This window comes from Dryas octopetala, chromosome 6 (assembly GCF_963921425.1).
Source record: "Dryas octopetala chromosome 6, drDryOcto1.1, whole genome shotgun sequence".
Classification (NCBI taxonomy): Eukaryota; Viridiplantae; Streptophyta; class Magnoliopsida; order Rosales; family Rosaceae; genus Dryas; species Dryas octopetala.
This window is the reverse complement of record NC_141371.1, coordinates 2,451,406-2,465,807: the sequence shown is the minus strand read 5'-3', so window position 1 is coordinate 2,465,807 and position 14,402 is coordinate 2,451,406. Positions and strand designations below refer to the sequence as shown.

Sequence of the window (14,402 nt, the reverse complement as noted above, 5' to 3'; positions counted from 1 at the left end):
TATAACTCAAAGTTCTTTTATTTAATTTTGCCAAAAGATACGTTTTTACTAATCTAAAAGCGCTTTTGGTAAGATATGGAATTTCCCTAAAACTTCATGAAATACTCTATTCATGAACTAATCTCTCTGTTAATCTATTCTTCATTGAAATCTCTAAATATCTTCAGGGGCTGATTTCATGAAAGGTAGGAACTCTCCCCCCATGAAAGCTTGTAAAGGTTCTGGTATCTTAACACCATCTTCTGTCTGGTAGTTCTCAAGAATGCAGCACATGGTTCTCTCAGTCGCAGTAAGAGTGGAGTTTAATTACCAAGTGAACGTATTGCTTCTGCTCATTGTTCTGCAACAGCACAAAATCACAACAGGGACTCGATCAATTTATGAAAAGCCCACATATATATGCATGGAGTTGAAGTGCAGTTATGTCAAAAATGGTATTTAGGAACAAAAAAATACATTCTATGTTCAATTAACACCACAACATCTCCTAAATTTCATCAGCATATAATGCAAGTTTTTCTCTAACATTCACACCAAGCAATATTTTTGCTAACAAGACAAGGCTACCCAATTGTGTTCACAGAAAACCCACATCTTTACATACCTTTGCTTGTTAGCTAGATATTAACTTTTGATGACAGAAAATGGAGTTCAATAGAAAAAAGCATCTTAGCACAATTGTCTGTACAAATTTTCTGTGGATACATACAGACAACAGACTGATATATAATATAACCCAGTGCAAAAGTTTATTGATTATTTTTGTACACAATTAAATTTCTCATTGCACACATAATCAATATTTCTGTTGATTAGAGGTTTACTGATGTGATTAGTAATCAGTAGTATATAATGGAATGTCACTTTTCTCAGGACCTACCTTTTCATCCCTAAAACGAATTCCTATTCTTCTGGACTGGTAGTCTGTACAGTTTGAACATGACACCAGCTCTCTATATGTCTGAGATGCAGGAAACCATCCTTCCAGATCATACTTCTTCGCAGCGGCATCATTCAAAGCACCAGAAACAATGGACACAACTTGATAGGGAATGTTTAGCTGAAAATCACAAAATTCAAATAGAACAAGCTAAGAAAATAACACTACTAAACTGAAAATGATCATCGGCATTACTTGGATCCATAGATTGTATCCATTTTCCTTTACAAGAAGTGATGAACTGATAATAGATGGTGATTGGTGAGTCAACCTCTCAGATTATGCATACAATTGCAGACATGCACAGACATGCATTTTGATTATATTCCCCTCTAAAAGCATTATGAATGTGGACATGGGAATCTTAAATCTAGCCAATGGACTAGAGCCATTTGGCATGCAAAAGTAGCTTGGTCACTAATCAATAATTTCAAGACTTTGATGAAATCTTCAAGACTTTGAAACGAGCTTTTTGCTTTTTGCGAATGCGTTGGGGGTCTTTTCTAAACAGTTTGATGTCCAACATCTCTCTCTCTCTCTCTCTCTCTCTCTCTGACTACGGAAAGTTGAAACTTGAAGCTGAAGAACAATGCACAGAGCGAGTAAAGCAAAGTAGCTTAACAGAGAGTATTTATAGTGCCTCAAAGGTCAAAGCTCTGCGGAGCAAAAAAAAAAAAAAAAAAGAATAAAAAGGTCAAAGCTCACTCGTTGAGCCCTAAGATTTCATACTTGCCTTGCAAGTCAGTTTAAGTTGACCGGATGTTTGTTGGGGTCAGCAATAATCAGGATTTTTTATATTTGATTATTATTCTAATAAAATAAAAACTAGAGTTTAATTAGGGTACGTTTTTTTTTATAGCCTTTAATTAGGGTACGTTATCTTCTAGATTTTCTTTTTGATTTTCAAATTTTTTTTATTGAAATATAAAGAGGATGAGTTCTCTTGTCAGGTTGACAAAAATTGTGAGCCCATATTTTAACTGTTAAATTTGAATGCTACTTGTATTGAGAAGAAAAGTAGAGCAAAATAACATTGTCTTCATTACAATTATAGTTGCATTTACTATTACTACTATCTCATCATCATATTCTAATCTTATTTGGTTACTCTCTCACTACTTTTTTGTTTCTTTTTTGAAAAAGGTTATTCCCTCACTATTTGAACAAACTCCAAGGGTGAAAATACTTATTTTTTGAGGTACAAAGTAAGAAAACTATTTTTCACTGAGGTTTGTATAAAGGACATCAAATTAATAGTCACTACCTTGGTCTCCACAAAATAGACTTCAATGCAAAATTGTATATAAAATACTACAGCACAAGAAGTTAAGTTTGCACCAACATGTAAGCTTTTGGCAAGTAATTAGTATATCGAGTGCACAATCATTACACATTTTTTATAGCATGAACTCGCAATACAAATACAAAGTGGAAACTGAAAGAGGGGGTGAAAGTATGAGACCAACTATTTTCTTCCTCGTTTCAAAATTCTATTCCTGGGTATGTGAATGCTTTCTTATTCACCCAGTTTCAGACATACAAAACTAAGCACAGTGATACAAACACTTCTACATCCAATCCCTATTATGCTACACCTCCAAGAGAAAAGAATGGCAAACAAAAATACAAGAATTTCGGAACTTGGTAGGATCAAACCGTGCAGCTGGCTGTCTTTTGGGTCTCATAAAAGCCATATTGAGATTTTTCTTCCCGATCGTGATCTCAGGAGGTCACTACATTTTTTCTGATAGATCATCGTCCTTTCAGTCCAGCACAACTGTGGTTGGTGCCCAAAAGCCATGTTCCAGGGGGAATAAAACTGACGGATTTAATGGCAAACTCGGCCAAAGAGCATCTGAAAAGTCCTCAAGACTTCCTTCAACATGATTTTCCCCATCAGCTATACTTGAAGTGTGGCAATTGAGGAGGATCAGAACTAATTAAATTTGCCCACAAGTTTGCAAGCGTCAATAAGTAGTGTTCCCTATTCCACACCACCATTTTCATACCTGAAACATACAAACAAACAGATAAATTAAGAGAACGTAATAGGTTGGCCTGGAGTAATTTAAATGACTCTTAAGAGACTAAAATCAATCTATGCGTACCTGGCACAGCTCCTGCAGTTAATAGTGACAGCGAACAAATGGGTTGTTGTCCATTAACAACATGGTTTTGGAGTGCAAATGCATCAAGATGATGAATGTACGTCATGGAATCCAGTAGCGCATTAACTGTTCCATCATATTTAAAATCAATTGCATCTGAAATACTACTGAGAGCTTCATGCAGTCCTGAACTTGACCACAGAGTAGAGCACTCGTTTAGAACAGAAAACAAGCTAGTACAATCTAATGAATGTAATAGAAGCCATGGCTTGTACAGTTTGGTTGAGGCTTCAAGAACTAAGACTACTTTGTAAATTTCTCCAAGAGCAAGGATATACTGCTTGCCTGTGTGTTCCACACAAAAAAGAAAAAGAAAAAAAAAAAAGAGCAAACATAAGATTTTAGTAGTAACATAATACTAGAATGAAATCAAGAAACAATTTCTGTATGCAGAACCTTGAGGTTCAGATAATACTTGATTCTGAACATTCTTTTCTAATGATTGCATCCAAATTAAAGAACCATGTTTCAGCTCTTGAGCACAGATGGAGACCATTTGAGACCACAAGGAAATGTAATTAGAGTGCTCCTCAGTTGACCCCAATCTAAGAATCCTTAATGTGAATGCTGCATGTCTTGAAAGTTCAATTGCTGCTCTCAAATCCTTCTCTGCCTATTCAACCATTTGAATACCAAATTGCAAATATAAACTCAAAACTATTAATAATTTGACATAACAATATGTTTCCTGATAGACATTGAAGTGTTCTTTTGCATTTGTTTGTGCCTGTTTGTGTTTGTGATGATTGTTGTGTACTTTACAAATGAGAAAGTTTTCATGGTTTCACATCATTTCATTGCAAAGACACATACCAAGGCCAATCTTTGTGACAACTGATATTCTGACTCAAGAACTTGGAACTTTGGATCCTCCAGCACTTTAAGAAGTTCACTAAGGTCTGCATTTCTTGGTGAAGGATTCCCTGACTGGAACTGATCGGGGATCATATTGTCTTGATGCAGTTCATTATATAATTTCTACAACGAGAGACGACAAGAAGTTAATAAAAAGTAACTTACAAAGTTATAAACTCAACAAAACCACTCAAAACCAAGCACCATATCATAAACTTACATCATCTAATGTGAGTGTCTCAGATCTCAAACAATAGTAACAAAAGTGAGCTGAGTTAATTTTTTACGAATGAATATTTTAATTATTCATAGAAGTATGAAATCCACCAACAAAGTTCCTGATTGTCACATTTCATGCTATTCTTCAATATGATTCTAATGTAGGACAACCTAGGGGTTTCTAAATGCATGAAACACTCACTGAACCAAAAATCTATAGCTAATTCTCTGTGGTGTACTATCAATTGAGTTCATATATAGGCATAAGACAAGTAAACGGCCCAAATGATAATGAAAAAAAAAATTACCATTTAAAGCTACGAACCTGAATTTCCTTATCCATAGCCTCTGCTGTTGTATCTTCACCAGAAAGAGTAGCACTACTTTGAGCTTTCTAACAAAATACACATTGCAAATATTTAATACTGGTAAAAGCTTAATAACAGAAAGGTCAGACAAGTTTTTACTAACCTTGTTATTTTCAAGATGGTAGAGTGCAAGAAAGTATGATTCAATCTTCAATTTGCTATAGAAATCCACAAAATTATCCAGCTGGGCTTTAGTAGAAGAATTTTGAGGTGAATCTTCAAGATCAGCAATAGAAGTTTGGTCTTGATCTCTTGAAACAGCATCCTTAAATTCCCAGGAACTATCATCAAAATCATCACCACCAAAATCAGATTCCAATGCTGTTGCGGCAGGATGCATAGTAAATTCAGTTGCTTTTGGCACATGAATAGTAGATGTATTCTGGTCCACTTGACTGTACAAGCTTGATATTAGATCGGTGATGCATAAATTGGATGCAGGGCTTTTGGTGGTATTTATCTGGTGGGATGCAGCTGTATGAGCAGAAACGTCTTGATGGATTGAGGAATCATCAGTTTCCAGTTCTTCATCTCCAAAAAAGAACAAGGGCAAGGCTTGGCGATGATTCTCCAATGTTACCTCATTGTGCTGTAGAATAGAAGGTAAAATAATTACAAAATTATTAAGGAGAATTTGCTCAGAGCATAAGTGACTAGAAAACTTGACTTCAACAACAAACACAATTGCCAATTTGTTAACGGTAGTTCTAAGCACTAATATCTCAAAATCATGTCTAATTTATCAATAAAATAAATATTTGGAGTAAGCACCTGGATTTCAATGCCCATCGCAGATGGTTTTATATTGGTAGGAGAATTACCATCAACCACTGACTCCCCCTACAATCAAAATGGAAGTATGACTATTCACATTCTTCTAAAGTTTAATTCAACTATCAGAGAGAGAGAGAGAGAGAGAGAGATGCATATAAATCAAAGTCGAACTGAATCATCTACCTCAAACTTTGATCCAGATTCTGAAAATGCATCCTTAAATTCCCAAAAATTGTCATCAGACTCAACATGGTTAATTTCTGAAGAACAACTCAATCCTTTTGCAAAAGCATCTTTCTTGCCACTGGAATAGGAATCTGAGATTACACCATCTTTAGGGGCAGAATTTGGGATGAAAGGAAATGCAAAGTTACTTTCATGAGACTGGTGAGAAATCCAATCAGATTCAGCAAAAAAATCATTATGAGCACGAGCACCAACACCATCTAATATATGCACTTCTAAACCAGCAGGACTAGCAGCCTTTGCTTCTTCCTACAACCAAAACCTTAAGTATTACATGACACATCCTGTAAAATATTAGCATTTTAGTAAACCAGATAAAACTACAAAACCTAATCAAACTAGCTCACCGACTTATGTTTTGATCCAGTTTCAGGAAGTGCATCCTTGAAATCCCACACATTTTCATCAACTGGAGACAAATTGGATACATTTGCAGCACTGTTCTGCTTGCTTTTTGGGTACGGATCCATGAAAAAGTTATCTTTGGTTACAGGGATTGGATTAAAATCAAATAAGAAGCCCCATTCACCATTTCCATGAGATGGAGCAGAAACATTATTAAATCCATGAGCGTCAATACTGAACCCCTGTGTAAGTCCGGTTCCTCCACTATTTTCCTGCTATAGTATTCCAATGTTAAATGGCAAAATAAGTCCCTATTTGAGTGTGCAAATTCCAAATCGCACAATAAAAACAGAGAGTAATTGAAATAGTAAATTAGTCTGAATTTCCAAGAAATATTTAACAAAGTGACAAAAAAATAACAAGTAAACAAGACATACAACAATAAAACAATACCCGCCTGGATTCCTGGGTGTATGCGTGCATTTGATTCTAATTTCAATCCTGCTACTTCCACAACCCCTTGTTCCTGATATGAACAGTAAAATTAAAACAATAAATAAACAAAAACAAAGGCAAAGGTCATAGCTTTCCCAATGCTCCATTTAAAGCTCAAGCAATAAGTACAAGAAAATTCAAAGCTCAATGGAATTGTTCCTCACTAATCCACCTAAAATTCACTCATTTTAAAACGCAGAGAGATTCTAATTTCTTCTCATTCAGTTTCTCAGCAACAAAACATAGTGCAGAACCTAAACAAACAAGATCAATCAAATCACCAAAAGAAACCATCTTTACCTGAAATTTCTCATTGCTAACTCGGCTCTCTGATTCTGCAGCTTTGAATTCCCAACCATCATCATCCTCATCAAAATCCCCATTTGCTTCCTCTAAATTCAGCTTCAACCCATTTGTATTCGAATTCGAACCTATACCATCAAATTTCAAATCGAAACCATTGGAAGTCAAATTCACACCATCAAATTTCCCATTTTTGCCCGGAACCAGAGCATCAAGCTTCAAATCCAACCCATTTGCACTCAAATGTAACCCGTTTTTGGTCGAATTAGGCCCATCAGAACCTAAATTCGGATTCGATCCGTTGATCTTTGGACTGTGACCATACATGTTCGCAATCAAATCATTAATTTCAACTCGACCGACATTCAGATTCGACCCGTTTTTCACAAATCCGTCATCTTTAGTCAAACCGGTTGCACCGTCCCCAACCGTGGACTCGCGCGCACCAGACTCCTCGTCGTCGCCCACCTCTTCCCCAAACAACGATAACGGCAAAGCTCCCCGAGGCTTCACCCACTGAGTCTTGCCAACCTTCACGGGCTCATCGACCCGGATTGGCTCCGACTGGGTTCGGGCCGGCGCCGAGCCGTTAGCAATATTGAAAAGCCCAATTGGCCCAAATTGGTCGAAGGGTATTTGGGCGGGAATTGATTGCGTGTGTACGAGTCCATTGGAGAGCACGGGTTGAGCTTTGATCTGACTGGTGTGGTCGGTTACGAAGTCGCCCCAATCGTCGTCTGAGACGGTCGAAGCTCGCTGGTTGATCTTGGGATTGGAATCGAAGGCGGTGACGAACTTGAAGTCCCCGAAGCCCTCGGCGTCGTCGTCCTCCGCCATTGTTGTGAGGGCTTTGAAGCTCTTTCTCTATCCCTGTTTCTCTGTTATGGCTTTGTTCTTCTGTTTTGCGCAGGTAATGTTTTTGCTCATGTGGGAGTCTGACGTGGACCATGGACCCGATACAGCTAAGCTCACATCCATCTGGATCAGGTTCACATTAACATTCGTACTACCCCACTATATTTGAAAGATATTTTAATAAATAAATAAAGATAATTACACTTTATGTGTGATAGAAGTTAAAAAAAAAAAAAGAGTAATATAGAAGCTAGAAAAAAAAAAAAAGTTGAAGGTTGAATAAGAATGATTGAATTGAGTTATAATAATATTTTTATTTTATAATTTATTGTTCTAATTTGGAAAAGTATTGAAGATATTCTTAAGATGTTCAATTAGATGGTTCATAAAGTGAATTTTGTTGATTATAAATTTATAGTATAGATTATGTATTTAGCATCATTTTTCTGATATAGATAAAAGTTATAACAGTACAAACATTGTTTCTATTAATAGAAAAAGGTCATTGTATCCCAAAGAAAACGTATATTTTAATTGTCTTTATATAAATTTGTCATAAATATATATCTGTAAATTAGAAAATTATCGTGTCAAATAATTAAATCTCATTAGAACTTGAAAGATTACATACATAAATCCGGATTGAATCTGATGTGAATTAGAGTAGAAAAAGATAAGATAAAGTACATGAAATGATGCAAGCTTAATAAGTAAATAAATAAAAGATTCTGTATAAGATTAAGAAGTCAATTTAAGACTAATGATGGGTAGAATTAAGCTTAACCCTGTATTTTGTTCTTGTCAGAGTCACTTTCACCCATTAAAGCCAAGCAAATTGTGTTGTGAGGTCTGCTAAAGATGGATGAACCAGAATTGAGATATAGGTGACACCGACATGTTTAAATTACATCATTGTTATTTCAAAACAAAGAGTCCCACATTCGTATTAAGTGTAAGAGCAGGGGAAAATCACATTATATTTTCAATCATTTCTACCAAACACAGTATATAAGAGAAAAAACAATAATACCACAATATATTACCAACATATATGACAGAAAAAAATAAAAGGAAAGCACTTCATCACAGCAAAACTAGGAACAACCCCAACAAGAGGGCCACCATGTAGTGAACCATGCCAATTGCACCCAAAGCAGAAGCACCAGAAAAGCTTCCACTGTGTGTGTCAGTGGTCAACACAACAACCATCCAATCATCCTCAGAACCAACCCCAGCTCCTGTATACTTAGAATCATTCAAATACTTGGCGTATTGGCTCTCAGTGTAATTTTGAAGCACAAGATCTGGGTCCAAATTGGGCACACAAACAGGCCAAATGACCCCATCTGAGGTGGTGTTGATGTCAATCTGGCACTTGTGTGCCAGCTTGTTGAAGTTGGGGAATTTAGACCCATTGCCTGGTTCAATGGTGTAGTCATCTGCACTAGAACATGGTTTGTCCTCTAGTTCATCTGCAAGTTCATCAGCTAGGCATGCTGCATTTCTGTTCCTTGTGAGGCTAGAGAGGTTTAGTGATTGCCTGAAATTGTTAATTCCTTTGAAAAGATCATCTTCTTCTTCTGCAAACAAATGTATATAGTCAGTTCTTATTTGTTAGAACTGTTTCCCTTCAAACAAATTAAGAAAAAAATAGAAAATTGTGAGACAGTGAAAGAGAATAGTACCATTACAATACACTGGATAAGAAAGAAAGAGTGAGCCATGAACAAGCACAAGGAGAAACAAGCTCAGTTTGGAGGAGGCCATGATTTCAGACTTTCAGTTGTAAGACAAGGCCTTGTGACAACAGGTACATAAATCACACCAGCAAGGAAGGAATAAATTGGTGTCTTGTGGTTTAAGATTTTCTTTTAGAGTCAATTTTGAGTTGGGTATTGTCTTTTTATTCTTTGCTTTTTGTGGGTTGCCTTGGCTGTCAAGGTGTTCCAGGTACCTTCTCTTTTTGTTCATTATCATTAGAAAAGTGGATGAAGATTTATAGCTCAAATTCCTTTTTTTTTTTGTTCACCTCCTTGCCAGAGGATTCTGGTCAAGTGGCTACAGTCTAATTGGTTCTTTAATATTCCATCCACTTTTTAACTGAGTGACTATGAACCAAACTGCACCAAAAATGCCCTGCATTTCAGGTAAATTTGTTGTATTACATAATTTTAACATATCTAACACACCTTACACATTGAAGTAAAAATAGTCCATGCATTACATTACATTACATAGAATATAGAATCTGAATCCTATCTTCTAAGTACACAAATTTGAAACTCCCAAAAGCTACATAAAGGTACAACATAACAAGAGAGAAAGACACAACATGCACATCAGCTAATTGACCAAGACAAGTGATAGTCCCAACAACAAGGAGACCAAGTAATGACCCAAACCAACCATTGAAACAACAGAGCCTGCTGCATTAGCAAAGCTTCCAGCTGGGGTACTTGTGGCCAAAACCACAACAGTCCAATCATCCTCAGAGCCAACTCCAATCCCAGTGAACCTTGAATCGTTTACATACTTCGCGAACTGATGGGAGCGAGTGTAGTTGGTAAGCACCAGAGTTGGGACCAATTTGGGCACACAAACTGGCAGAATGATCCCATCTGTTGTGGTGTTTGCATCGATTTTGCACTTCTTGAAGTGCTTGGAAAGATCGGAGAGTTGAGTCTGTGTGCTAGGCACAATGTTAGCACCATTGGTGGGGCTGCTGCAAGGTTGGTCCTCTATGTCATCAGCAATTTGATCTGCTAGGCAATCTGCGTTACCGTTCTTGACTAAGGCTGGCAAGTTCAGTGTTTTTCTGTAACTGTTAATGCCTTGGAGGAGATTGTTCTCATCATCATCTGCAGGCAAATAGGTGTAGTAAGTTTCAGACTAGATTAGCCACTAAAATCACATCATATCAGATGCTGCAAAGTCAGACTACTATATATGGTCATATCAGTAACTTAATAATTATTAGTGAAGCTGTCCATTTTCATTAACAAAATCTAAGACAAACTTTTTGTAAGGTTTGGTTTTCTTCCCTTGAAGGATATATACATATATATACGGTAAAAACATGATACTTACAAGTTACAACCACCTTGTAGATTGTCATGCTATATCTATATGTAATTTCCCAAGGATATATCATATACGTGATGGGTTTGGTTCATGGAAAGGAGAAAGAAAAAGTTCACGTGGAATTACATGTATAGTTATATTGAGCCAGGTAATTAGACTCTCATGTACACAAGCACCAAAGAAAAACCCAAAAAGAGACAAACTAGAACTAAGTAACCAAGAACAGAGGAATATGAATTCATTACCAAGTATAGTTTTCTACAGTTATCAAGTATTGCTATCCTCCCAACATATGTAGAAGAACAAGTATTGATAACATGCAATACACTTCATGACTCTGAAACAGAATGCTAAACTCAAAACTTATAATTTTCAACTAACAAAAAAAGAGCAAAGAGAGCACATACCATCACTGTGCACCAAATGAGGAAGTAAGAGAAAGGCATAGACAAGCACAAAAAAGAAGAAGCCAAGTTTGATTGGGAAGGCCATAGCTTCAATTAATGCTTGAAGACAGAAAGCCTTTGTGGAAGTTATAAAGGATAAGAATGCACCAGAAATAGAGGAAGGAAGAATCATAGACACATGAAACCGTTTTATGAGGCGACTTTGAAGGCGCTTCCAGGTGTTTGAGTGATGGTTGATTGCACAATGGTAAAATGGTTGCCATACTGACAGGTATCAAGTTTCTTGGCCACTTGGCCTTGCACGTGGAAGACATGCAAATTAGGCATGCACCAGAAGACCCAATTCAACTGCTGTGATTAAGTGATGACTGGATCAGATCGACATTAGTAAGTCAGCACAAAATTAAAGCTAGTTAGGCTTGGTTAAATTTGCTCACGATCTCTTGTTCTCTTTTTAGCTTGATACATCTTTTTTTTATTACAACTTTATCTAACAATGTATATATTTATTGTGTTGTATGGTATATTATGTGATAAAATAAATAGATACACTTGTGATAACTAATTTTTTTTATTATCTAAGCTTTTGAAATTTAATAATTTTTGACATGATATCGGAACTCTATTCAGAGATGAATAAAATTTCTTTTTACCCTTATTTTTATGTAAAGGATCTAATAGGTTGGGTAGCTTTTGCTTTCAAGAGATTCGGGGTAGAAAACATTCACCTCTCATACTTTACTTCTTGTAGAGTAGAACTTTATAAAATAAAATTGCACGTAAAATGGAGTGTTAGTTTGATATATGATCTGTTTTTGGGGCAACCATACCTGGATTATGTCAAAGTCGCTTGAGAAACTCCACTTTATTATGAGCAAATTTGGAATTCCAGTCTAAGATCAGAGCCGATCCTGATGGATCACTCTAGAAAATCACTCTCACACATGGCCTCATGTAAACAAAACTGTCTACTTCCACAGATGTGTACGCTGCATGCGACTGTCAGGACGTAGACACTGCTCCCTGCCACGTACTCACATGTACGTGTCATATTCAAAATTAAGCTCTATATAACCCCATTCTATCAAAATGTTGCACCAATATCACTTGCCTAACCCTCTTGTGTGCTCTGCTGTATGGTTTCCTCATCTTCGATCAAGAGCCTTAACATCAACCAGATCACCATCATTATCAGCATTTTCTTGGTGTCCTCCAAAAACCCACCTCGAAAGTCAGTTTGAACAACAGTACGTCTCCAGCAACCAAGTGTTAAGCACAAATATGGCTTCGGGTGGCAATCAGAAATTCCCACCTCAAAAGCAAGGAACCCAACCTGGGAAAGAACACGTACGTCATGAACCCCACCCCTCAGTTTACAAACCCAGATTACAAACCCTCCAATCAGCTCCAACTATATACTAGCTAGTACTGTTTCTATGTAAGGGTGAGTTGTATATGGAGAATCGTCATGAAACAATGGTTGGTTTGTACGTACGCTTGCTACTTGCTAGAGAATTCTGGTGAAGTGGCTAATTTAAATATACATATCCAACACAAATTACAAATTGAAGTAAACATAGTACTCCATGCATTGCATCACTTAGAATCTGAATCTATCTTCCAAAAGCTACATAAAGTTACAACATAACAAGAGAGACAACATGCATTGCAGCTGATCAACCAAAACAAAAGATAATCCTAACAAGGAGACCAACAAATGACCCAAACCAGCCATTCAAACTAAAGAGCCTGCTGCATTAGCAGAGCTTCCAGCTGGGGTACTTGTGGCCAAAACCACTACAGTTCAATCATCCTCAGAGCCAACCCAATCCCAGTTTTACATAAAAGTTTTTCCCAATTTGGGCACACAAACTGGCAGAATGATCCCAGCCACAATGGTAGCACCATGGGTGGCACTGCTGCAAGGTTGGCCCTCTATGTCACTGGCAATTATATATATGGGTCCTATCAGGCTTAATTATTATCAGTGACGCTGTTCAATTTCAATAACGAAATCTAATACAAACTTTTTGTAATTTATGGTTTTCTTCCCTTAGAGGATAATACTTGCAACCACCTTGTAGATTGTCCTGCTATATATGCATGTCATTTCCAACTTCCAAGGAAATCTGTCCAATCTAATGGGTTTTAGGTACTTTTGTTAACAGATTTAAGTTCATTCGTGGTATTAGCAAGTAATTAATGGAAGCAGAAAGAAAAACTTCAAGCGAAATTACATGTTCATGTAATCTTGAGTCGTGAAATTAGATTCTCACGTACACAAGCATCAAAGAAAAACCCAAAAAGATACAAACTAGAACTAATTAGTAACCAAGAACAGAAGCATATGCATTCATTGCCATCTATATATATATATATATAGTTTCCCACAGATATATACCAAGTATTGCTATCCTCCTAACATATATAGAAAAACAAGTATGTAATATACTTCATGACTCTGAAACAGAATGCTGAACTCAAAACTTATTATTTCCTCACAGAAAAGAATAGCATAGACGTACTAGAGAGAGAGAAAGAGAGCACATACCATCACTGTACACTGTGCACAAGTTGGAAGTAAAAGAAGGGCAAAGACAAGCACAAAGAAGTAGATAAGTTTGATAGGGGAGGGCACCAATCACCATATATAGCTTCAACTAATACTGAGGACAGAAAGCCTTTGTACGTGAAAGTAATATACTTATACAAAGAATGCTGCTTAATCAGCTAATTAAGAATGCACCAGAAATAGAGATGGAAGAAATCAAAGACACATGAAACCGTTTTATGAGACGACTTTGAGTTGGGTATGGAATTGCCAAATGTGCCCCACATCATGCTTTGCTAATGGTTGCCAATACTGACAAGTGGCCTTGCACATGGACGACATGCACCACAAGACCCAGTTCAACTGTTGTAGATCAAGTCACCGCAGGATTAGATAGAGTGATAGACATAGGGGTGTAAACGAGCCGAGCCGAGCCGAGCCAAGCCGAATATCACCGTGCTCAGGCTTGGCTTGTTTTAAATTTTTCGAGCTTGAGCTTGGCTTGGCTTGTTTTTTATACGAGCCGAGCTCGAACGAGCTAAAAAAAAATCGAACCCGATACGAACTCGAGCTGTATCGAGCTTTTTAACATAATTTTATCGAAAATATTTTATTAACTACTATTTTAAAAAAATATTAATTTCTATTGAACATTTTCTTCTTGAAAGTATTATAATATGTTAATTTTAAACTTAAAGTTAATATATATTGTTAATTAAATTAGATAGGCACCAAAGACTTCTTTAAAACACTATATAGATGAATATGGTTTCCATGAAATACAACTGTACCAAA

At 36.6% G+C, this 14,402-nt stretch overlaps 3 protein-coding genes across 3 annotated transcripts; all 3 read right to left on the bottom strand.

The window, feature by feature from the left end:
• Nucleotides 1–2,266: 2,266 nt before the first annotated feature.
• Nucleotides 2,267–7,613, bottom strand: LOC147280998 (uncharacterized). The gene is made up of 11 exons (XM_086248855.1): nucleotides 6,711–7,613; nucleotides 6,373–6,441; nucleotides 5,918–6,187; nucleotides 5,508–5,819; nucleotides 5,322–5,390; nucleotides 4,654–5,139; nucleotides 4,508–4,576; nucleotides 3,922–4,086; nucleotides 3,505–3,721; nucleotides 3,049–3,393; nucleotides 2,267–2,949 (listed from the first exon to the last, which is right to left on the bottom strand). Exons 1-11 carry the CDS (start codon nucleotides 7,548–7,550, stop codon nucleotides 2,837–2,839), a joined length of 2,955 nt encoding a protein of 984 aa, XP_086104981.1. The 5' UTR covers nucleotides 7,551–7,613; the 3' UTR covers nucleotides 2,267–2,836.
• Nucleotides 7,614–8,514: 901 nt separating this feature from the next.
• LOC147280997 (putative GPI-anchored protein At5g19250) lies at nucleotides 8,515–9,337 on the bottom strand. The gene is made up of 2 exons (XM_086249077.1): nucleotides 9,254–9,337; nucleotides 8,515–9,148 (listed from the first exon to the last, which is right to left on the bottom strand). The coding sequence occupies exons 1-2, from the start codon at nucleotides 9,333–9,335 to the stop codon at nucleotides 8,652–8,654; spliced, it is 579 nt and encodes a 192-aa protein (XP_086105203.1). The 5' UTR covers nucleotides 9,336–9,337; the 3' UTR covers nucleotides 8,515–8,651.
• A 574-nt stretch (nucleotides 9,338–9,911) lies between these two features.
• On the bottom strand, nucleotides 9,912–11,141 carry LOC147280996 (Glycoprotein membrane precursor GPI-anchored). Its single transcript, XM_086249265.1, has 2 exons — nucleotides 11,057–11,141; nucleotides 9,912–10,426 (listed from the first exon to the last, which is right to left on the bottom strand). Exons 1-2 carry the CDS (start codon nucleotides 11,139–11,141, stop codon nucleotides 9,912–9,914), a joined length of 600 nt encoding a protein of 199 aa, XP_086105391.1.
• Nucleotides 11,142–14,402: the final 3,261 nt, after the last annotated feature.

Bases quoted from the DNA above. Each gene is read 5' to 3' on its own strand.
- LOC147280996 (XM_086249265.1), bottom strand. From the start codon at position 11,141: ATGGCCTTCCCAATCAAACTTGGCTTCTTCTTTTTTGTGCTTGTCTAT. The intron at 10,427-11,056 runs GTATGTGCTCTC...ATTTGCCTGCAG, and splicing joins TCATTTGGTGCACAGTGATG to ATGATGATGAGAACAATCTC.
- LOC147280998 (XM_086248855.1), bottom strand. From the start codon at position 7,550: ATGGCGGAGGACGACGACGCCGAGGGCTTCGGGGACTTCAAGTTCGTC. The intron at 5,391-5,507 runs GTAGATGATTCA...TTTTGATTGTAG, and splicing joins AATCTGGATCAAAGTTTGAG to GGGGAGTCAGTGGTTGATGG. The intron at 3,394-3,504 runs GTTCTGCATACA...TGGAACACACAG, and splicing joins AGTATTATCTGAACCTCAAG to GCAAGCAGTATATCCTTGCT.
- LOC147280997 (XM_086249077.1), bottom strand. From the start codon at position 9,335: ATGGCCTCCTCCAAACTGAGCTTGTTTCTCCTTGTGCTTGTTCATGGC. The intron at 9,149-9,253 runs GTACTATTCTCT...ATTTGTTTGCAG, and splicing joins TTATCCAGTGTATTGTAATG to AAGAAGAAGATGATCTTTTC.